This window comes from Morchella sextelata, assembly GCF_020137385.1.
Source record: "Morchella sextelata strain SCLS chromosome Unknown scls_1, whole genome shotgun sequence".
NCBI classification, from domain to species: domain Eukaryota; kingdom Fungi; phylum Ascomycota; class Pezizomycetes; order Pezizales; family Morchellaceae; genus Morchella; species Morchella sextelata.
In genome coordinates this window covers 2139893-2159002 of record NW_025408616.1, presented here as the reverse complement: position 1 = coordinate 2159002, position 19110 = coordinate 2139893, and the positions used below count along the sequence as shown (strand labels likewise).

Sequence of the window (19110 nt, the reverse complement as noted above, 5' to 3'; positions counted from 1 at the left end):
TATGTATATGTAGCTCGATATGGGAGCAGCACAAACCAGAAGGGGATGGGATCGAGCCTGTCCAATATGTAATGAAGACATCGTTAGTTTACCGATGAAGATATCTTCACTGCATCTGGAAAAACAGCCAGAACATACAACGGCAGACTGTCAAAGAATATTGGCTATGGCGAGAAAGGATGGGGTGGGGAGACGAGGATGGAATGCGTCATGTGGTGTTTATGGTGAAGAATGCTGTGCTTTGAGGCAAACCTTATCTGGTGCTCGTATCACTCCAAGAACTGGGGGCAAGCCAATGGTATACCAGGAGGGACTGGGCGGAATCAGTGGATGATCTTCTATCCAAACTACAAAGAGTTGGCCCACTTAGTCTTGCCTACTGGTGAACCTCACTTACTTAGCACCAAGCTTCTCATCCTTGATGCCTTGATGCTCCTGGGACCCCAATTGCGACCCCCCCCCCCCCCCCAAAATCAGCAGCATGCAGGAACCCTCTCTCAAAGCTGTGACGCGCATAGATCTAAGTACTTAATTGTCCCGCGCTTCTCATTTCATCTTTGCTTTCTCTATTCCCTTCCCATGAAAGAAACGCGGCCCCTGTTGGTTCCTGAGTTTTATCCGAGAGATTAAGAGAGGTTTGATCATGATTGATTGATTGATTGATTGATTGATTGATTGATTGATTGATAAGAGAGGTTTGATCATGATAAGTGTTTCATTCTTTGATTAGTTTCATAGCCCCTGGTTGCTGTCTGGTTGTATTATTTTTACTAGGGTTGTTTCCTTTCGGCCCCTCTCTATCTCATGGCTCTTTTGGACAAAAGTGTAGCGTCTTGTAGGTAGCATAGCTTTCTTGCATCATATATTGTCACTCGGTCGCCAAGAAATCACCTCCTACACTGTTTGTAATTCTTGTCAGAGGAAAATCGGGCGTGGTGCGCATAATCAGTTTTTGTCCGCTCCTTCTTCCCTTCTGGACGCTTGGCGGGGACATTAGACCATACACTACACCATTAACACTTTTACAGAGTGTTTGTATGTGTGATGTGTATTTCAGGCTGTCGTTAAGCCCTAGTAAGTAATTATTTGAGTGGCCCAAAGCTTCGAAATCAAATAAAACATTAGATATGCTTACATGCTAGCTTGAAAGGGTATTTAGATGGTATGTGTACTGGTGAAGTGCTGAGTCAGGGCGTTCGGTTGTGTATCATGTTCATGAGCTGATTCTACTCTAGTGTTTGAGTGCTGCATGCATAACTTATAACTTGTTACTTTGTACAATCGTACCAGGAGTTACTTGCGAATACAAGCTTTCTTTTGAAATGTATATAGATTATTGAATACGTATTGAGATGGAGAACTGTAGGAACCAAGTTAGATGTAAAATCACTAGGTATCTGTTAGTTGGTCACGCTCTCTTAATGATATGTAGATAAATCCATAGTAATAGAGCTTCGCCTATCCCGGTCTTCATCACTAAAGGTACATACATGTATACATGTATATATGTATGTACTCACAAATTACATGTAGTATTTCATGCAACCTGGACACGTCAAACGTCGAGCGCACAAGCCTTTTCAATGCCTTATCTAGAACATTGGTTAACAGAAAGATCTGTTGTAGCCTTAGGAGCCTTAGAACATGCTTCTCTTGTTTATGGGTTCGTACTTCTAAGCTCCAGCACTACATGTAGCTGTGGCTAAGCATTGGCGCTTATGTAATATAAACCCGAGGCTCGGCGCCTGTTGTTTTCGTCGTTACACAAACGACAACAGCTTCCTTCTGCGACCAGAATTTTGAAGCTGTCCTCTAACCTCCGTGCAGCGTCTATTGCACCATCAACATCCTTCTGGGATTGCAAGGAGCTCTAGAAATATGACAGACACCGTTCGAATAGTAGTGTGTGGAGATGAGGGTAATTGCTTCCCCCCCCGTGAAACGAAAGAATTACTGGCTAAAGGTATTACGCAGGCACTGGGAAATCCTCGTTGATCACCTCCTTGGTTAAGGATATCTTTGTGACGAGCAAGATACAGCCGGTGCTCCCTGCAATTACTATCGGGGCCCCTGAAAACGTCACTACGACAATCGTTGATACCACAGGTATGTTCGATTTTGATAGGAAAGCCAGCCAAGCTGTCGAGGAAAGAAAAGACTGAAGCTATTATTATATAAAGCTCTTCCCCATGAGCGAAATACTCTCTCAAAAGAGATACGACGATCCAATGTCATATGCTTGGTTTACTCAGATCATTACGTCTGTCTACCTACGTCTCCCACTAGTATATAATATCATACTGATATCCTTTAGAGTTATGAGCGGGTCTCATTGTTCTGGTTGGTCTTGTTCCAGAATGTTTGGTAGTTAGTGACTTACCGTTACAACCTTCCACAGGCTTCCGTTCTTTCGTGGCCTAGGAGTGAATGTTGGTGTCAACTCCTCAAGCAATGTGAAAATTGTAGCTGATGATTTAAATAGCTTCCAGTAGTGCTTTGTGCAAACAAAAGTGACCTCTCTCCAGATGTTAACCCAGAGGAGGAAATGATGCCAATAATGCTTGAGTTCAAGGTTTGTGTCAATAAATATTGTCGTGCTGGGTGTCTAACTAATCCTACTCTAGGAAATCGACTCTTGTATTAGAGCTAGTGCAAAGGAGCAGAAAAATATTAATGAGGTCGGTTTTTAATTGAGTTGAGAAAACAATAGACGGGTTGATACTGACGTCGAATATTTTGGAATGAAGCTGTTCTACCTTTGCCAGAAGGCTGTCACTCACCCAATTGCTCCACTTTATGACACCAAAGAACAAGTGCTTTCCCATATACTATAGATGTCTATGAGTGGCGTCCTAATGTTTCATTTCATCTAGAACCTCAAACCAGCCGCAACAGCGGCTCTTCAGCGTATCTTCTGTAAGTAATGTCATCTCTCAAATACTCGAGCTCCTTATACTAAATTGCACATGTAGTCTTATGCGATAAGGACCAAGACAGCTTCTTGAATGATTTTGAAATCCAAGAGTTTCAGGTAAAAAGGATAAACCTTAATATATAATTGATGTTAATTAATCGTCTTTCTTCTGCAGAAAAAATGCTTCGATAAAACTCTAACCGATGAAGAACTAGAAGAGGTAAAGGCTGTGATCGGGAAAGCTTCTCCCAGCTCAGCAACCGATGAGGGAATATCAGAGAGAGGGTTTATCGTGCTCAACAAAACCTTTGCGGAGAAGGGAAGACATGAAACCATATGGGCTATACTTCGGACTTTCAATTACACAGATAGTTTGAGTCTGAAGGATAGCTTTTTACACCCCAAGTACGTACCTATTTATAACGACGGTCTTTTTCTCGAAGTCCTTGGCAGATATCTAACGGTTTTAGGTTTGAAGTCCCTCCCAACTCCTCTGCAGAACTATCTGCCCTAGGGTATCGCTTCTTTGTAGATTTGTTTCTTCTATTTGACAAAGATAATGATGGGGGTTTGAACGGCGATGAGTTATCTGCTCTATTTGCGCCCACACCTGGTCTTCCAGCGTCCTGGGTGGATTCCTCATTCCCTTCCTCTACTGTACGGTCCGAAGCTGGTCACATAACTCTACAAGGATGGTTAGCCCAATGGAGTATGACAACCTATCAGGATCCGAAAACGACATTGGCTTATTTGGCATATCTTGGGTTCGAGAGTGGTGAAAAAGGAGGAACAACTGCAGCATTAAAGCTTACAAAGCCGAGAAAAAAGAGGAGAAGGCAGGGGAAGGTTGAGAGGAATGTAGTTTTATGCTACGTCCTCGGAGCAAGTGGTAGTGGAAAAAGTTCAATTTTGAATGCCTTTTTGAATAGAACATTCAGTTCGACATACCACCCAACGATAAAACCGCGTACAGCGGTTAACAGTGTGGAGTTACAAGGAGGGAAGCAATGCTATTTGATCGTGAGTGTTCTTCTCATATCTCATTCTCACTCTGTCACTAACAAATACCATAGCTTGAGGAGCTCGGGGAGTTGGAGCCAGCTATTTTGGAAAACCAAGCAAAGTTGAATGCATGTGATGTTGTCTGCTACACATACGATTCTTCAGACCCCGATAGCTTTGCGCATATTGTGGATTTACGAGTAGGTTTATAGGTTGTGAATAATGTTAAAGACACTAATGGTTCTATAGAACCGATACCCAGAGCTTGATGAATTACCAGCAGTGTTTGCCGCCTTGAAAGCAGATCTAGACAAGACTACACAGAGAGCGGAAATACAGCCGGATATCTACACACGAGAAATTGGGATGCCGGCTCCACTGCATGTTAGTGCAGCGTGGACATCGATTTCTGAACTTTTTGTTACGGTTTGTCTCGAAATCACTCCAAAAGTATCCCTACTGACATTATCTCACAGATTGCGGAGGCTGCTTTGTCTCCAAATACGGCTTCTCCCCGGACAGAGCCAGAGCCAGTTGATAAAACCAATATGTATATTGCAGCAGGGGTCACAAGTATGTTTGATTCCTTACCTCTTCCCGCTGATGTCCTGTCGTAGAAATTTCTAACAGGAACACATACAGCTTGCACAATATTAACACTCCTGTTCATGTGGAGGAGATCCAACACATGATCTAATTTCTTTAAAATGGGCTCGAAATATCAATATATAAATAAATGTATGTGTATGTGCATGGTGCACTAGCATTTAATTATTCGCTCATAAGGAATATTTCTGGTTTTGAAGAGATAATTCGTGTGAAATCTCTTAGCCTTGTACCTTGGTGGGCAGCTGGGAAATGTCTCGCCGGATGTCTACATATATCTAAATTATGTACATATATAGCTTGATAAGAAGTTATTATCCCTTAAGCTGTCGCGAAAATGCTGACCCACCAAAAAAGAGAAGCAAACTTGGTGTGTGGCTTTACTAACAGATCTAGCTATCTCTCTTATCAAATAATAGATCTCTCATACAAATCTAATTCCTCTGTTATAGGGGGGTCAGCATTTATTGGCTGGTCTACATCCGGTTTTTATATGCAAGTGAGCTGCAGGGTAAATAAGGGAGTTGTGGCGCTCGAAGGTAGCATTCTCGGAATATTAGATATCAATAGAAGCCCTAGGACCGTAGTGCCCCGAATATCGGAGACAGAGGGGTCGCCTGTAGAATTATAAAGTTGCATATTCAGCAACCAATTAGTACTGGCTGGCAATTCTATGAATCATGTGATCCCATATTAGCGTGGAGCCTTGAGTATCCAGCGCGTAGCCTTCAGAATGATAGGTGAAATGAAGGTCGACATCACCAGTACATAGTTAATTCAACACCACTTCATCAATTCTGATTCAGCACTTCACTGAATTGGTACTTCATAGAGTCTGACTTGGTACTTTCTAGAGCCTGATTTGGTACTAATCATGGAGTGTGATTCGGTTAGAAAGTAGAGGTATTTACTATCTCAATAACAGGGACATACGGGGCAAGCCCTAATATATAGATATAGTCGATATTAGATTTACCACAATTTTATAATTCAGAAACGACAAGTGAGCGTTCATTAGCTAGTGGTGTCGCGTAAAATCAAATGTTTAACTAGGCGATGGCCTTGATGTCTCAGAGGACCCGTGACATATTTTCTCGCGGTTGAAGTCGTCGTTGATGCAAGCTGTCAGGCACAATTGGAGGTTGCTTACAGCCGCAATGCACCCTGGTTATGCACTCCACAACCCCACGAACTAGCATGCCCAGGTATCTTGGTGAGACCACACCATCTTCTTTCCCCGACCTCTTCCCCGACCTTTTAATCTCTTCCTACGATTCCCCCTTCTTGTTTTTTTCATCTCCAATTTATAATCCTACTTACAAACCCAAATTTTGATACTTGATAACTATAGCTACTAAACAATCCTAAGTCTAGCTCGATGTTCGTGTTACCTCCTCCTCCTCCGCGGTACCCAGGTACTGCTGGTGCTGGTCCATGGGGTACAGGAATTCCTGGATCTATGCCGGTGATTGAGACAAATAATACCATTTCGTATCCAAAAGGCCCAGAGCACCGATTTTCTGTTGGTGAAGGTTCGCAACGTCGCCCCAAAGTCCGGACATAGGCCCGGACATAGGCTTCATGGACACCGTCGCTAATAAAAGGGCTATAGGGACATACGTATTGAAGGAAGATATATTTCTTGCGACGCCCCCTCCTCATCCTTCTGAAGCTCCCGTCACCAATCTGAATCCTTTGAGCACTGCGCCGCAACCTACAGTAGCTGGTACAAAGCTCTCACTTGTGTCTCTTAAATATCGCAGCTCACCGCATCCCTACCGCAGCCAAACATTTTCTCCTGGCAAAGAAAATCAAGAGAGCGATTCAAGAACATCTGCCGAAACTGATGATCAAAGTTCTCTTGGGAAGGCGGCTTCGGGGAGCAGTGCATCTAAGAATGGGGATACTGTGATACCAATGCACCCCGAGAAATTTGGAGGAGGAAATTCATCCTTATCGGCGGCTACTGGGAAAGATGCAGCAAAGAGAAAGAAACCGAAAAACAATATCGCAAAAAACAACTCATCTTTCGTCTCAAGAATCATTCCACACGAAAACCTAGCCAAGAGGCTTGCAGAGAGGAATGATGAAGATCTGTTCGTTTTCGCAAATATCAATAGGGCTTTCAACTGGTTAGATATGGATTCTACGAATAAGGTTCAAGAGTTTTACCTTACCATAAATTTCAAAAATCGAAGACTTATATCTTATGTTTTCTATAGCAAGAACCCTTGTCAAAGATCCTTTTCACCAAGGCACATCCAATTTGCCATGATGTCAACCAGCTCACCAGGAGTTCCAGTCATTTAGACGTGATTATTGGTTTCTCTACTGGGGATATAATTTGGTTTGATCCAATGTCAAACAAATACGCGAGGCTGAACAAGAATGTAGATTTTCTTCACCTCTTGGGGAAAAAAAAAAGAATCCGAGACACTTGGCTAACTGGATACAACTTTCATGGGTTAGGGGATGATAAATTCACATGCCGTTACTGATATCAAATGGCTGCCGGGGTCAGAAAATCTATTTTTGGCCGCACATCAAGATGGTTCTTTGATAGTTTACGATAAAGAGAAAGAGGATGCGTTATTTGTGCCTGAAGACGCGCCAGACGCGTTCGGAGTGGCAGAAGACGCTGCGCCAACTAGTGGAACTGCGAACCTTATGAAGTACTTTGCAGTAAAAAAGTCCGTCAAGTCAAAAAACCAGCGGACCAATCCTGTATCATACTGGTCAGTATCCAAGAGTGCAGTCACGGCTTTCTCATTTTCGCCAGATTGTGAACATATTGCAGTGGTTTCAGAAGATCAATGTTTACGAGTCATCAACTTCGTAAAAGAAAAGTAGGCTCCACTATCACAATCTTCATTGGTAAGATCACGATGTTTACATGGTGCAGGTTATTGGATGTGTACAGCAGTTACTATGGTGGCTTAATGTGCGTTTGTTGGTCTCCGGATGGGAAGTATGTGGTGACAGGGGGTCAGGACGACCTAGTTTCTATCTGGTCCTTCAACGAGCGCCGCATTGTTGCACGCTGTGAAGGACACCACTCCTGGGTTTCCAGTGTCGCATTTGACCCCTGGCGGTGCGATGACCGTACATATAGGTTTGGAAGTGTTGGCAACGATTGTAGGTTGCTACTGTGGGATTTCAGCGTTGCAATGCTCCACAAGCCAAAAGCGGTACGGCCCTTATTTTAACTATCGTTTTATCGTAACCGTGAGAGATTTAACCCCTCTTATTTGAGGGCTTTCCGGTATTCTGACATGAAGTCCTGACGTCTGTGGCTTTGATATATAGGCAGCCGCTCAGCAACACCGAGGAAGCATGTCGTCGCATAATCATCAGTATCCCACTGGTAGGATGCAGGCAGAAAGCTTATCAGGCAGTAGATTGAGATCAGATTCGAATATTGCTGCCTCAGTTCACGTTCATGATGAAAATGGTGACGGAATCGCAGTGCATGATGTCCAAGAGCGTGCACGGACTGCCGTTTTGCCGCCGATCATGGTAAGTCCAAGCCCTTATCCTTATCGCAGAGTTTTTCCGAAGCTAGGCACCCGCCTAGCTGAAACTCGGGTTTTCCGTGCATAGCGTCCATAAGGATGGGTAGGCTCACCGCACACAGTCAAAAGTGATCGATCCGGAACATCTCACCCAAGTTATTTTCCGGGAAGACTCAATCATAACAACATGCGTAGACGGTAAGCAACCAGTCTTTCCTTAACCCAGTATCTCGGCTCCAAATCTGTCTCGATTAGAGCTACAGGGATCTTTGACATCAGTAACCGAACTTGTTTGCAAAGAGGAGTTCCTTGGAAGGCTAATTTTTTGCGCGATAAAAATTTTTCTTTGGGAAACGAATAGGCCACTTGAAGACTTGGAATAGACCACATATCAATCAGGATAGCAACGGCAGCGAGGTGACTCTTTCCGCCGCCGGGAGTTGATTTCGGTGTCCTTGCGATTTCTGAATATTTTTTCCCTGCTATTTTCCTCCACTTGTTTTCAAATTTCGTCCAGTTTTCGTTTTTGTAGTTGGCATCATTTCGAAAAAAAGTTGTCACAATATGGCATAATATGGAAGATCTATCTATGTGCCCATAGCTTTTTCTAGAAAATCTGTTGCAGATTGATCGTCCCACAAAGCATATCGGCTAAAAATTGCTCTATGGTGGGTCATTAATAAAATCAGATGATATAAATCTAAGTTTTGCAACGAGGGGGAGGGGATTTTGGACATCGCCCATCAGCTGAGTTTCGACCAATTCTCGCTGCAGAAGGGCGATCCGGCGATAGCATCTCGACCATGGGTCAACCAAGACCCAACGTCTTTGTGGCGCTAAGGGTTCCAAAGCGAGAGACCGCGAGAACCAAGTGGGGCTATCTGAATCAGTTTGATAGGTCTCTACGCCTGCAGCGCTACTCAAAACTCGTGGTTCATTCTTCGATTTCCACTTGCTGCTTTGTGTTCCTGAGATAAACGCCCAAACAAGCAACTACATGTAGTCAAGATGTCGAGTGTGGGGGTCACAGATTTCGATGGAGGCCAGATGCGGTAGACCTTTGCGTGGGCAGACAACCGCAGGAAAAGGCAGGGTGAGAAAGGAGACCCACCTGGGCCTTTTGTTAACAGTTCTAGGAAATATTAGGCTGAATCTGTGAAGGTGGAATGGATGTGTGAGTGAGATATATATCGCAATTGGAACATACTGCTCACTCTAGGTACTTTGCATGGTGCGTACAAGTAAGAGGTAAAGTACATATGTGTACAGTATGAGTAGGTACACGATGGGAGCTCTGAGGATACCAAGAATAATAATGATAATGCATGTGCTGTGTATTATTACAATGTGGTTGTCTATATAGGTAGGTGCAGATGTAGCAGATGTCGCATGAGCTCGGGGTGGATATTCCGAGAAGGAAAGACGGTGCCTGGCGTGTGCCTTACAGGTGCGTGGGCAGGGAATCAGGAGTAAAGTAAGCCCTTGTGCACACAGCCAACAGAGTGCTGAGAGATTCGAGGGCAGGGAGTGTTTGAAGGGGAACGAATCTCAACCTATGATTCCACCAAACACCCTTGGACCGTAGAGCAACTTGCAGGAGTTCTGCAATGTACGGTGCGGCAGTAGAGGCGGCAACTAGACAACTTTATTCCTGGGTTGTGCCTTGGAAGCCTTGGACTTACCTGCCTGATGTCCTTCGGAAGGACTATTTATTACTTGCACTCGTTAAGATTAGCGTTGCCGGAGCTAGATCCCGGGCAGCGGCGGCGGCGCGTCACTTGGATGCCGGGTTCTTTTATTCTTTGTTGTTGCTGCTGCTGGGCTGGTGGGGCGTATTACGGACCTACCGAGCAAGCTGCTGTTGGTGGATGGTGGATACTGGAAAACAGAAAGACGAGCGAGATCGCGGTCAACGGACGGCGAGATGCGATGGTACATACAATCGATAGTACGATACCTAGCTTAGACAGTGTACTTACTCAAAGGGCTCGTGCAATAACTGCAGGGGCGAATGGAGGAAGACGGAGACCCTACCCTCATGGACGGGCCGGGGGTTTATGAAGAGTCCCGCACTGCTCGTCCGTTTATTTTTCTTCCGCAGTTTCGCTCACTCTGCCTCACTCGCCCGATCAGATCTTCCATCCCATGATAGATAGCCTCCTTCTCCTCCTCCGTGTGTACGGCAATTTATTCACGCATTCGTCCCAACAAAGACTGCTCAGCTGAACCTCCCAGTTACATTCCTGCAGAATCACTAGCTACATTGCAAGTCGAACAGGGCCTTGTGTTCCTTCAAAAGCCTCGCCGAGCCCACTACTTATCGAGTTTTTCTGAGACCTATTACTCTAAGCTATCCTATTGACTCAACCTGATCCTCGTGCGCCCTCAAAACACACTCTCAACATGCCTCTTTTACAACGGAACCATAGCCATACGATTCCGTATTGCGACATCAGGTATGACTTTCTGCCTTTTTTTCTTTTTTTTCCCTGTTGCAACTATTGATTGTGCACTTTGCACGTGCTTCTAAAGTACCTTCCTAACATGAAATTTCAATAGGCTTGACGAAGATGTGATCGTTTTACGAGGACCTCCGTCTGAATCTGCCGGCGCTCTACTTAAAGGAAAATTGGCTTTCTGTCTAACAGAACAGATACCTGTTCGTGGAATAACGTTGACTTTGGTTGGGATGAAGCGTTTACAGTATGTGGCGAAGCTCTTTAACCCAAAGAGGGGAAAGTAAATCATAAAAAGGCTAACGAAGCTCTTTGCGCAAACTCTAGTTGGCAAGAAAGGATGTCTACAGTAACTGGAATTACAATGAAAACCGTCAAGCATGAGGAGCTCGTTTACGAGAAGAAATGGCAGTTTTTAGAATTCGACCATAAACATGCTGTGACTCTTAGGCCAGACAACTACGAGTATGAGTTTGACGTAGCGTTACCTGGAGGTAAGCAAGCCTTTCCCTTTCGGCCATGTATCCGGGCGGCGGCATTAACTGGGCATTGTTGTGTCACACAGATCTGCCCGAGTCGATCGAAGGACTGGAGAATGCGCACATATTTTATCGGCTAAAGGCCGTTATTGACAGGCCGAGGTTTTCACAGAACATCGTTGCTAAAAAGGTATTGACTCCGTCCCGGTGACTATATCGTGTATTTTATTGACTGGGAAGTATTAGCACGTGAGAGTTGTCAGAACCCTAAATGCCGGCGCTTTGGAACTGTCGCAAACCATGTCTGTGGAAAATCTTTGGCCGAACAAAGTCGAATACTCTATTAGCATTCCGAATAAGGCAGTTGTCTTCGGCAGTTCTATTCCTGTCGATATTGTCCTCATACCACTTCTTAAAGGCTTGTCCGTTGGTAAAGTGACATGCAGTCTAAAAGAATTGCATAATTTCTCAATACCACACAAGGAAAACACCAGGTCAGATATGAGATCGATCATCACGCAAACCTTTGAAGGCGGAGATATGGTGCAGGAACCGCATGAGGATGAGGATTTTGGGAGATGGAATTTACATCAGCGCGTAGAGCTGCCGAAGACCCTCGCAAGGTGTGTACAGGATTGTGAGGTCGAGTCTATTAAAGTGCGACATAAGTAAGTACCGAAAATCCGAAAATCCGAAATTCATTGTTGTATAATTCTTGCTGACGATTGTATTAGGCTCAAGTTCACTATTCAACTTCATAATCCTGATGGGCACACCTCCGAACTCCGCGCCTCGCTACCTGTCATGTTATTTATCTCACCAAACTTACTCATGGCTGAAGATAATGTCATTCATGACATCGCTTCTATGGAGGATAGCGAGGACATTCATGGAGCTTATGCGCCCCCTCGTTATGACGACCATTACCTCGACCGGTTGTATGAAGGAATTCCTCATGATCGCTTCGAGACACCACTTCCATCTGGCGCAAACACACCCGCAGTACTATCTCGGAGCAATTCACATGAAAATCTAGCAGCGCTCTCGATTATGGATTCTGGAAGAATGTCAGGAACTGCCAGCCCACTACGGATTCCAGATGCTAGTTCAGGGAGGTGGTCTGTCAATAGATCCAGAGTAACCACTCCCGGTTTCTCATCGCCGCCTACAGCAGCTAGTGGGTTTTCCGATGCCGAGCTTGTTGCTAGGCTAAGTGGCCACCATCAAGGCGGTGACTACTTTTCAAGTAGAACAGGAAGGTCTACGACAAGTGGGCCTAGCACCCGATCTCATTCGCCCGAAGACCACTCACGCGGTGAAGAGGAAGAATTGGATCTCAATGAACTATCTAAAGTCCCTTCATATACTACTGCCGTGCGACAAGGCATAAGGAATCTTTCTACACGTTCCAATCTTCCTCAATATGAAGACGGGACTAGGAGCAATCCTGAGAGCACAACAAACACTCCCAGACACAGTCCTCCGACGTCGTATACGATGCCCGTTGTGAACCCAGGGAGGGGCGGTCACGAAGGAAGGGGGTCGAGACTTTGGGGAAGAAGTTTAACCACAAATGACGTACATAACACTGTTGAGACCAATGTGGGGCACGGACACGGGCACGGATTTACTGGAGGATTGAGCGGAATAAGTGCTGGTCTCGCTGATGCCGAGAGGAGGATCAGACTACTTCAGTTGAGGGGACGATGATACGAGAACGAGACGAAGTTTGTGGGGTATATCTTATGATTGAGCGATTGCAACAGCAGTAACATAATAACGATCTTTTTTTTTATTTCTTTCTGTTTTGGGTAGAGGATTGGCGTTGGGGTTATTTTCATTGTTATTGTAGATTAGATAGCATTACTTTCTTTCTATTTCTTTCCTTCTATACCTCCTCTCACTTTGTCTCATAAACATGTATATGATATCCTTATAACATCTTGATATTATTCCGCCCTGGGCAGTTACTTTTCCATCTCTTACCGGTACCTTTGGCAGGACTAGTGGTGTGGGCGGAGTTTTAATTTTTATATGCCTTGCTTTTATTTGACAGGTCTACCCGTTAATATTGGTGCAAAAACCTATTAGTACACACACCTTAAATCGATCTCAGTACATGTACTTAAGTAGGCAAGCACTTGCGGGTGTTTTTTAAATTTTCCCTGTCAACTGCTGGGGGCCTAAAAGATCAAGCGAATTTGAAAACAAGATTAGTATGCAAACAATTGAACTTACCAAGTTACTGGTTACTGGCTCGGGAAAAATTTAAGCATCTACCCAAAGATACCCAAGTAAAGGGTCCACGACTATTGAGCGCGGGTAAACATTTAACCGCCGTCAAGTTGAATGAGATGGGCTGATTAAGTTGGTATTAGCGGGGTACCGTACTAACCACTACCGGATTAGAAGTTGGTTGGTTCGTTGTGGTCTGATATGCGCGAGTGATCCAACATGAAGCGTTGGCACGACCAGTGAGTGGCCTGAGGTTCTTGCGCATGTCATGTTAGCAACAACAAGACAACCTCAGACGATGTTTTTTTTTTTTTTAGCGAGAAACGAAATCTCCGTTCGGGCCGCGAGCGCTTCGATCCAAGATCTTCACGTTCGCATCATCCGATTCGAGCTGTCAAAAAGGCTTCATTCTCAATAGAACTTGGTAGGTTATATATACGTGGCTGATCTTGGCATCATCTACAAAGTATCTTGAGGGAGAAACCTAGAAATTTAGGCACAGAATAATACGTATCTGTCGAAATGTGCAGCTACTAACACTGATGTTTATGTTCGAATTTTGTTACCTTCGCTACGAGTTATCAGAAACCGTAAAGAGTATCTTGTAGGAAACGACCAGCACATGCGGGGAAGACATTCCGGTCAACACCAGTATATCACTATAGTACAACGCCTCACGAGACAAGTACTGTACTTTAGATAACGGGCGAGCACATATATGTACTTGTTATAGCACCTGAGAGCTCGGCACACAATAGCCCGGCTAACCAGTGAGTCTCAAAACTGCGACAAGTTGGTTGTGATTACTGGGCATATGAAGTGCCTAAAATTTCACTTATCTGGTACATAAAGGTACATAAACACGGAAGCATGAAGAAAGCAAAGATCACGTATTGGGGTATTCCTTGCTGGCGTGATGTTGATCGTTTTTGCGTGGGGGCCAATGACGCCACAATAGATCCAGACGAGCCATTGGTGAGGTTGGTTTAGTGGCCGATAGCCACGGTCTTGGCATCCACGAAACGGGCAACATTTAGTACAATACCATGGACTAGCTGCATGGTAATGGCCAATCATGGTGTGTGGCTGGAGTACGTCTCTGTCCTTGATGCCCTATCAAGATTTAAACAACATAACGACATGTATGTACTCTACATGTAGTTACGTCAACTTACTTTTTCGGAGGCTGGTGCATCTAATTTAACCTACAAAGTCTACTCGATACGTACTATCCTAAGAACATTCAATAGTGACACATGAGAATATCAAGAGCACTTTATCCCGAGATAGCTAAAGATAAGACAGTAAACTAGACAAAAACAACTGGCCCCGAGACACTAGAACCTGGGGAGATGAAGGCTTTGAACCTTTTGGTACTTACATAATAATTTTCTATTTTCAAATGATTCTAATCGAGAACCCGCCGAGAATCGCTATACTTGTAGATCAGTGGACAAGGTCACTGAGGCCCGGGGACAGAATGGTAAGTAGCATGTGATAAATTTTGATGTCGATATTCTGATCATGAGTAGTAAATACAAATATATTGTTCGCAGCTCCAACCCTAGTAACATACACGTACCAACCCTGCCGCCCCGCCACGAACCACACTTTGTGGTCTTCGTAGTCTTCCATGGCCCGTATCCCTTGGACTGATGAAACTCTACATACAAGTAAGGCTAGTTGACTTGGCATTAACGGCCAGTAAGTGTCACCTCACTGGATCAAGTTGAGAGTTTGAGAGCTTCATAAGTGCCCCCCCCCCAAAAAAAAACCCACTATCTTCTTCTTTGTGGCACTATCTGGAGCTCCTCATTATACTGCAGTTTATTTTTATTTTGTCCAAAAGCCCCGTCTCCAGGATTTAGTACCTACTGCTGAGACAATCTATGTAGGGTTAGGGTTAGTTATAGCCTAATATTACTGTTTTCAAAAGGTAAGAACCAATTGATATTAACTAACTAGTTGCCAGTAAGTTTGCCAGGCCCCGAATGTCACTCTTATTGGGGTAATACATGTACTTCTACTTTCTAACTGAATCATACTCCATGATTATTACCAAATCAGGCCTAGGCTCTAAAAGTACCAAGTCAGTGAAGTACCAAATCAGAATCGAGGTTAGATACGCGTTGGATACATACTCAAAGCTCTATGCCAATATGGGATCACATGATTCATAGGATCGTCAGCCAGCACTATATACTAATTGGTCGCTGAATAATTACGTATTTAAACTACACTTATATGGGCAACTTTATACAATTCTACAGGCGACCCCTCTATCTCCAACATTCGGGGCACTGCCTCCTCCTCCCTTCTTCTTCTTCTATTAGTCGTATCTAATATTTTAATGAATTAGAAAAACTTAATCAATCAATGCTATTACCTCTAGACCATAAAACCCTCCCAGTGGGCCCTTGAAACCCATATGGCCTCATTGCTAGCGCTATATAGCTAGCTATATCTTCTTGAGATATTATATTCTGCGATTTTTTACCGTGCTACTGACAGTTTGATAAATAGAAAGGGCTAATCACAGATCACATTGACCTTTTTACCAGAGGGTTTCAAAACCCAAGATATTGGGGAAATATTGTAGTATACGTATCTGGGTGAATATTTCGAAACTGGTTTTGCAAATTCGTTTTAACAGTTTTTTTCCCGGTGAGTAGCTGTTATAGAAAAACTCTTGTAGCTTTCTTCTATAAAGTCGTCGTACCTTGACACCTGCACCACACGGTCCAGAAGATCCAAGACAAATCCCAGAGAATATCCAACACTGATCTTCAAGCGAGGGTGTTCGGTTTAGGTAGCCAAGGGGCCGAGGCCTAGGATAGCTTTCTGAACTCCAATTAGAGGTCGTTACTAAGGTACTATAGTGTATGAATGTTTATAGTTAGTAAATAATAATTCAATCGCTGAAATATGGAGGTTTCAAGTCAACTACCAGCCTTTTTAGGCGTAGTTATGGTAAGCCGCCCGGTTTATCTGACGATTAAGAAGACCTTTATATTTGTACGCGTACAACCAGTTCTAATGGCTACCTTTGGTTTTCGTAATTGATCTTTGGACTAGTGTGATAACTATCAATAGGCAGGGGACTGAAAACGTACGGGTGCTGGGGGTTTAAATTGTGTTGTTTTGAATACATGTATCTAGGGACGTAGGGTCCAAGCACCGCCTCATCCAAAGGGTTGATTAAGAGCCCCGGCACTAACTAATCCAGGGGCCTAACACGTTTTGATTTGATTGATCTGATTGAATAATAATCAATATGAAGTTTCCGAGTGTTGAATCCAAGGCCCAGGGCTCGGATCGCTTGATTGCCATGCATTCCCATACATTTTCTCCATAGTAAGCCCCTACTCCTGAAGTCCTATCGAGTGATCATGCAAGGTGAGAATCATGACCAGAAATTTTTGCTGTTTTCGAGTTCAAAAAACGTGGAATAACAAATAAGACTTCAAGGAAATCGGTGTATGATCTGGTTCATTGGGCAAGCCTCATCGTCACCGCAAGCGTCATTGTTTTGATGATCGAAGCTACGTCAGGGTTGAAGGGTCCAGTGGGACTGCATGCAGGTGACGATAGGCGATAGGCGAGTGCATAGATCAGGCTCCCTGGTCCAGTCCGCAAAAGCCTTGGCGCGACATATGATATATTCCCCGCGTCGGGACCTCACATTTGGAGCTTTCAACAATAAATCCAATCACCACAACAGAATATACAGTTTTCATCACAATTCGTTCACTAAGGCTCAGTCCATCCATAAATACCTATAATAACAAGAACAAACAATGCTAGGTCTAGGTAAAAAGGAAAAGGCACCGATTGCTGAACCGGTGGCCGAACAGGCCCCCCCGCGGCATGACACTATCAATTCGGTAGCTTCAACAGATGCAGTTCCAGCTGAGAAGGGTGATATCGGTGCATTGTTTGTAGAGAGACTACAAGCCTGGAAACATGCTGTCGGATACCTAGAGGCATATGTCGAATCTACAGAAAAGGTCCACAAGGAGCTTTCAAAGGAATACGAGAAGGTGTTGAAGGTAGGCTTCGCGTTTTATCCAATTTCAGAATTAAAAGTCTTGCTAACCACTTCTAGACCGTTTCTGAGCCACTGAGGGAGGGAAGACATTTCGGTATTTAAAACATAGGCTCCAGAATTTGGTAGGTGCCAGTGGCTAATTTCTGGCATGAGTACAGACCAAGAAGTTGGAGGCGTTGCTAGCTTTTTCGAAAACATCCGCACAAACACCCAGGCAATATCTCACTCTCATACCGAAACTGAAAAGGCTCTAAAGCTTGCGGTCCTCCCGATATTAGAAGGACTTCACCGCGAAATCAAAGAAAGGGCCAAAGCAATACGTACCGCCGCTGAGAAGGGCTTAAAAGCTGTCTCAAAAGCGCGAAATCACACTCAAACCCACATTGAGCTTCTGGGACAACATGCCTCTTCTTTTGACTCTGTTGGCTCTCACGCGCAACCTGCCAGTGGTGGGATGCATATCCATATCCCGGGAACCCACAATCATAATTCCAGTGGTAAACCAAAACCTGACAGTGATCCCTATGTCCTCAAGAGAGGTATCCTGCACAGGCTTCATAAGCAGGTTCTTGAAGAGAATGCTAATCGCCAAGAGCTCCTCTCTATACAAAACACCATGCAGCAGTTCGAGTCCCATATTCTACAAACTGTCCAACAGGCCATGGCAGAATTTTATAAGCATGTTGGGAATCAAGCAGATAAGCAAAAGGCGCTATACGGCGATATAGTTGGTACGTTGACCGCAATACCCTACTACTATAGTTAGAGGCCCACAATTAATCATCATGATAGGAGCTGTTCAGAAACTTCCGTTAGATTTCGAATGGAACGGTTTTATGAAAAGGGAGAGTGATGTTCTGATAGATCCTAGTGCCCCATCCAGATCAGTGGATCAGATTCAATTTGCCAATATGGACCACAAGAGCACCAAGGCGTTGATAGAAGGACCCTTACAGAGGAAGGGGAAGATCATGAGAAGCTACAGCACTGGTTACTATGTCGTCACTCCGAGCAAGTATCTACATGAGTTCAAGGATAACGATGTAGGTGCTCAGTTCAAACGTAGCACAACCACTCTAGATAGACTAATTTTGTAAACGTGAAACAGAACTTCAACAAGGAGCCGGAACCGGAGACAAGTCTTTACTTACCTGACTGCACCGTCGGCGCTTTGTCTAAAGAACCCGATGGTAAATTCATCATCTCTGGAAAGGAAACTGGTGGAGCTTTGAAGGTAACATCTATATTTATCGCTTGAGTAACATCGATGCTTACTACTATCACCGGTTGAATAGGGGTTTACCAAGCATGACTTTGCTTTCAAAGCTACCTCACACGCCGAGGTATTTCCATCTCTATCTTCGAGAATAGAGTGTTAATCCAATAAAAATTAAACCGCTAACTTGCCTATCTAGGCCGCCAAATGGCATGGAATTATTTCTCAATGCGCCGGTCTAACAACTAATGAGACACCGATTACGAGCCCTGCCTCACCCACCGCTGTAGGCACTACTGACGAAATGACCGGTATGCCACCACCAACTTATTCTCGCACAAGCTCGCAAGAAACGGGTACCACAAAAACTATAGACTTGCCTGTCATGAGTGGGGCCGGTGCTGGGTCTGGCGCTGGAGCTGGATCTGCTGCCGCAGATGTACCAATCGCTCCGGTAGCTGCAAAATCTTGATTGAGGCATCGGCAAATAATATATTCAAAGGCTAGCTACGTTGTCTACATTAGGGACATTTTGGCAGTATATGATGGGGGCCCCTGGAAATCCAGACTACATATGTAAGCAATGTTATGATACAATATCTAATTTTAAATAATCTTACGACTTAAATAGATACAATCTCA

At 44.2% G+C, this 19110-nt stretch overlaps 5 protein-coding genes across 5 annotated transcripts; 4 read left to right on the top strand and 1 right to left on the bottom strand.

The window, feature by feature from the left end:
- Positions 1-1878: 1878 nt before the first annotated feature.
- H6S33_000538 (uncharacterized protein) lies at positions 1879-4613 on the top strand (the record flags this gene model as incomplete). The annotated part of the gene is made up of 16 exons (XM_044831926.1): positions 1879-1918; positions 1975-2106; positions 2181-2260; positions 2315-2340; positions 2399-2429; positions 2483-2572; positions 2625-2678; positions 2748-2813; positions 2874-2916; positions 2973-3031; positions 3090-3319; positions 3385-3934; positions 3988-4116; positions 4166-4342; positions 4393-4489; positions 4534-4613. 16 exons carry the CDS (start codon positions 1879-1881, stop codon positions 4611-4613), a joined length of 1884 nt encoding a protein of 627 aa, XP_044700097.1.
- Positions 4614-5900: 1287 nt separating this feature from the next.
- On the top strand, positions 5901-8478 carry H6S33_000537 (uncharacterized protein; the record flags this gene model as incomplete). The annotated part of the gene is made up of 8 exons (XM_044831925.1): positions 5901-6054; positions 6135-6679; positions 6745-6912; positions 6992-7368; positions 7425-7710; positions 7829-8038; positions 8157-8232; positions 8396-8478. The coding sequence occupies 8 exons, from the start codon at positions 5901-5903 to the stop codon at positions 8476-8478; spliced, it is 1899 nt and encodes a 632-aa protein (XP_044700096.1).
- Positions 8479-10437: 1959 nt separating this feature from the next.
- Positions 10438-12679, top strand: H6S33_000536 (uncharacterized protein; the record flags this gene model as incomplete). The annotated part of the gene is made up of 6 exons (XM_044831924.1): positions 10438-10490; positions 10594-10737; positions 10818-10984; positions 11056-11159; positions 11216-11637; positions 11704-12679. 6 exons carry the CDS (start codon positions 10438-10440, stop codon positions 12677-12679), a joined length of 1866 nt encoding a protein of 621 aa, XP_044700095.1.
- Positions 12680-14982: 2303 nt separating this feature from the next.
- Positions 14983-16355, bottom strand: H6S33_000535 (uncharacterized protein; the record flags this gene model as incomplete). The annotated part of the gene is made up of 10 exons (XM_044831923.1): positions 14983-15024; positions 15080-15091; positions 15264-15280; positions 15346-15353; positions 15506-15527; positions 15591-15668; positions 15742-15831; positions 15924-15983; positions 16230-16237; positions 16318-16355. 10 exons carry the CDS (start codon positions 16353-16355, stop codon positions 14983-14985), a joined length of 375 nt encoding a protein of 124 aa, XP_044700094.1.
- A 646-nt stretch (positions 16356-17001) lies between these two features.
- On the top strand, positions 17002-18940 carry H6S33_000534 (uncharacterized protein; the record flags this gene model as incomplete). Its single annotated transcript, XM_044831922.1, has 7 exons — positions 17002-17253; positions 17310-17346; positions 17411-17983; positions 18045-18295; positions 18361-18486; positions 18548-18595; positions 18668-18940. 7 exons carry the CDS (start codon positions 17002-17004, stop codon positions 18938-18940), a joined length of 1560 nt encoding a protein of 519 aa, XP_044700093.1.
- Positions 18941-19110: the final 170 nt, after the last annotated feature.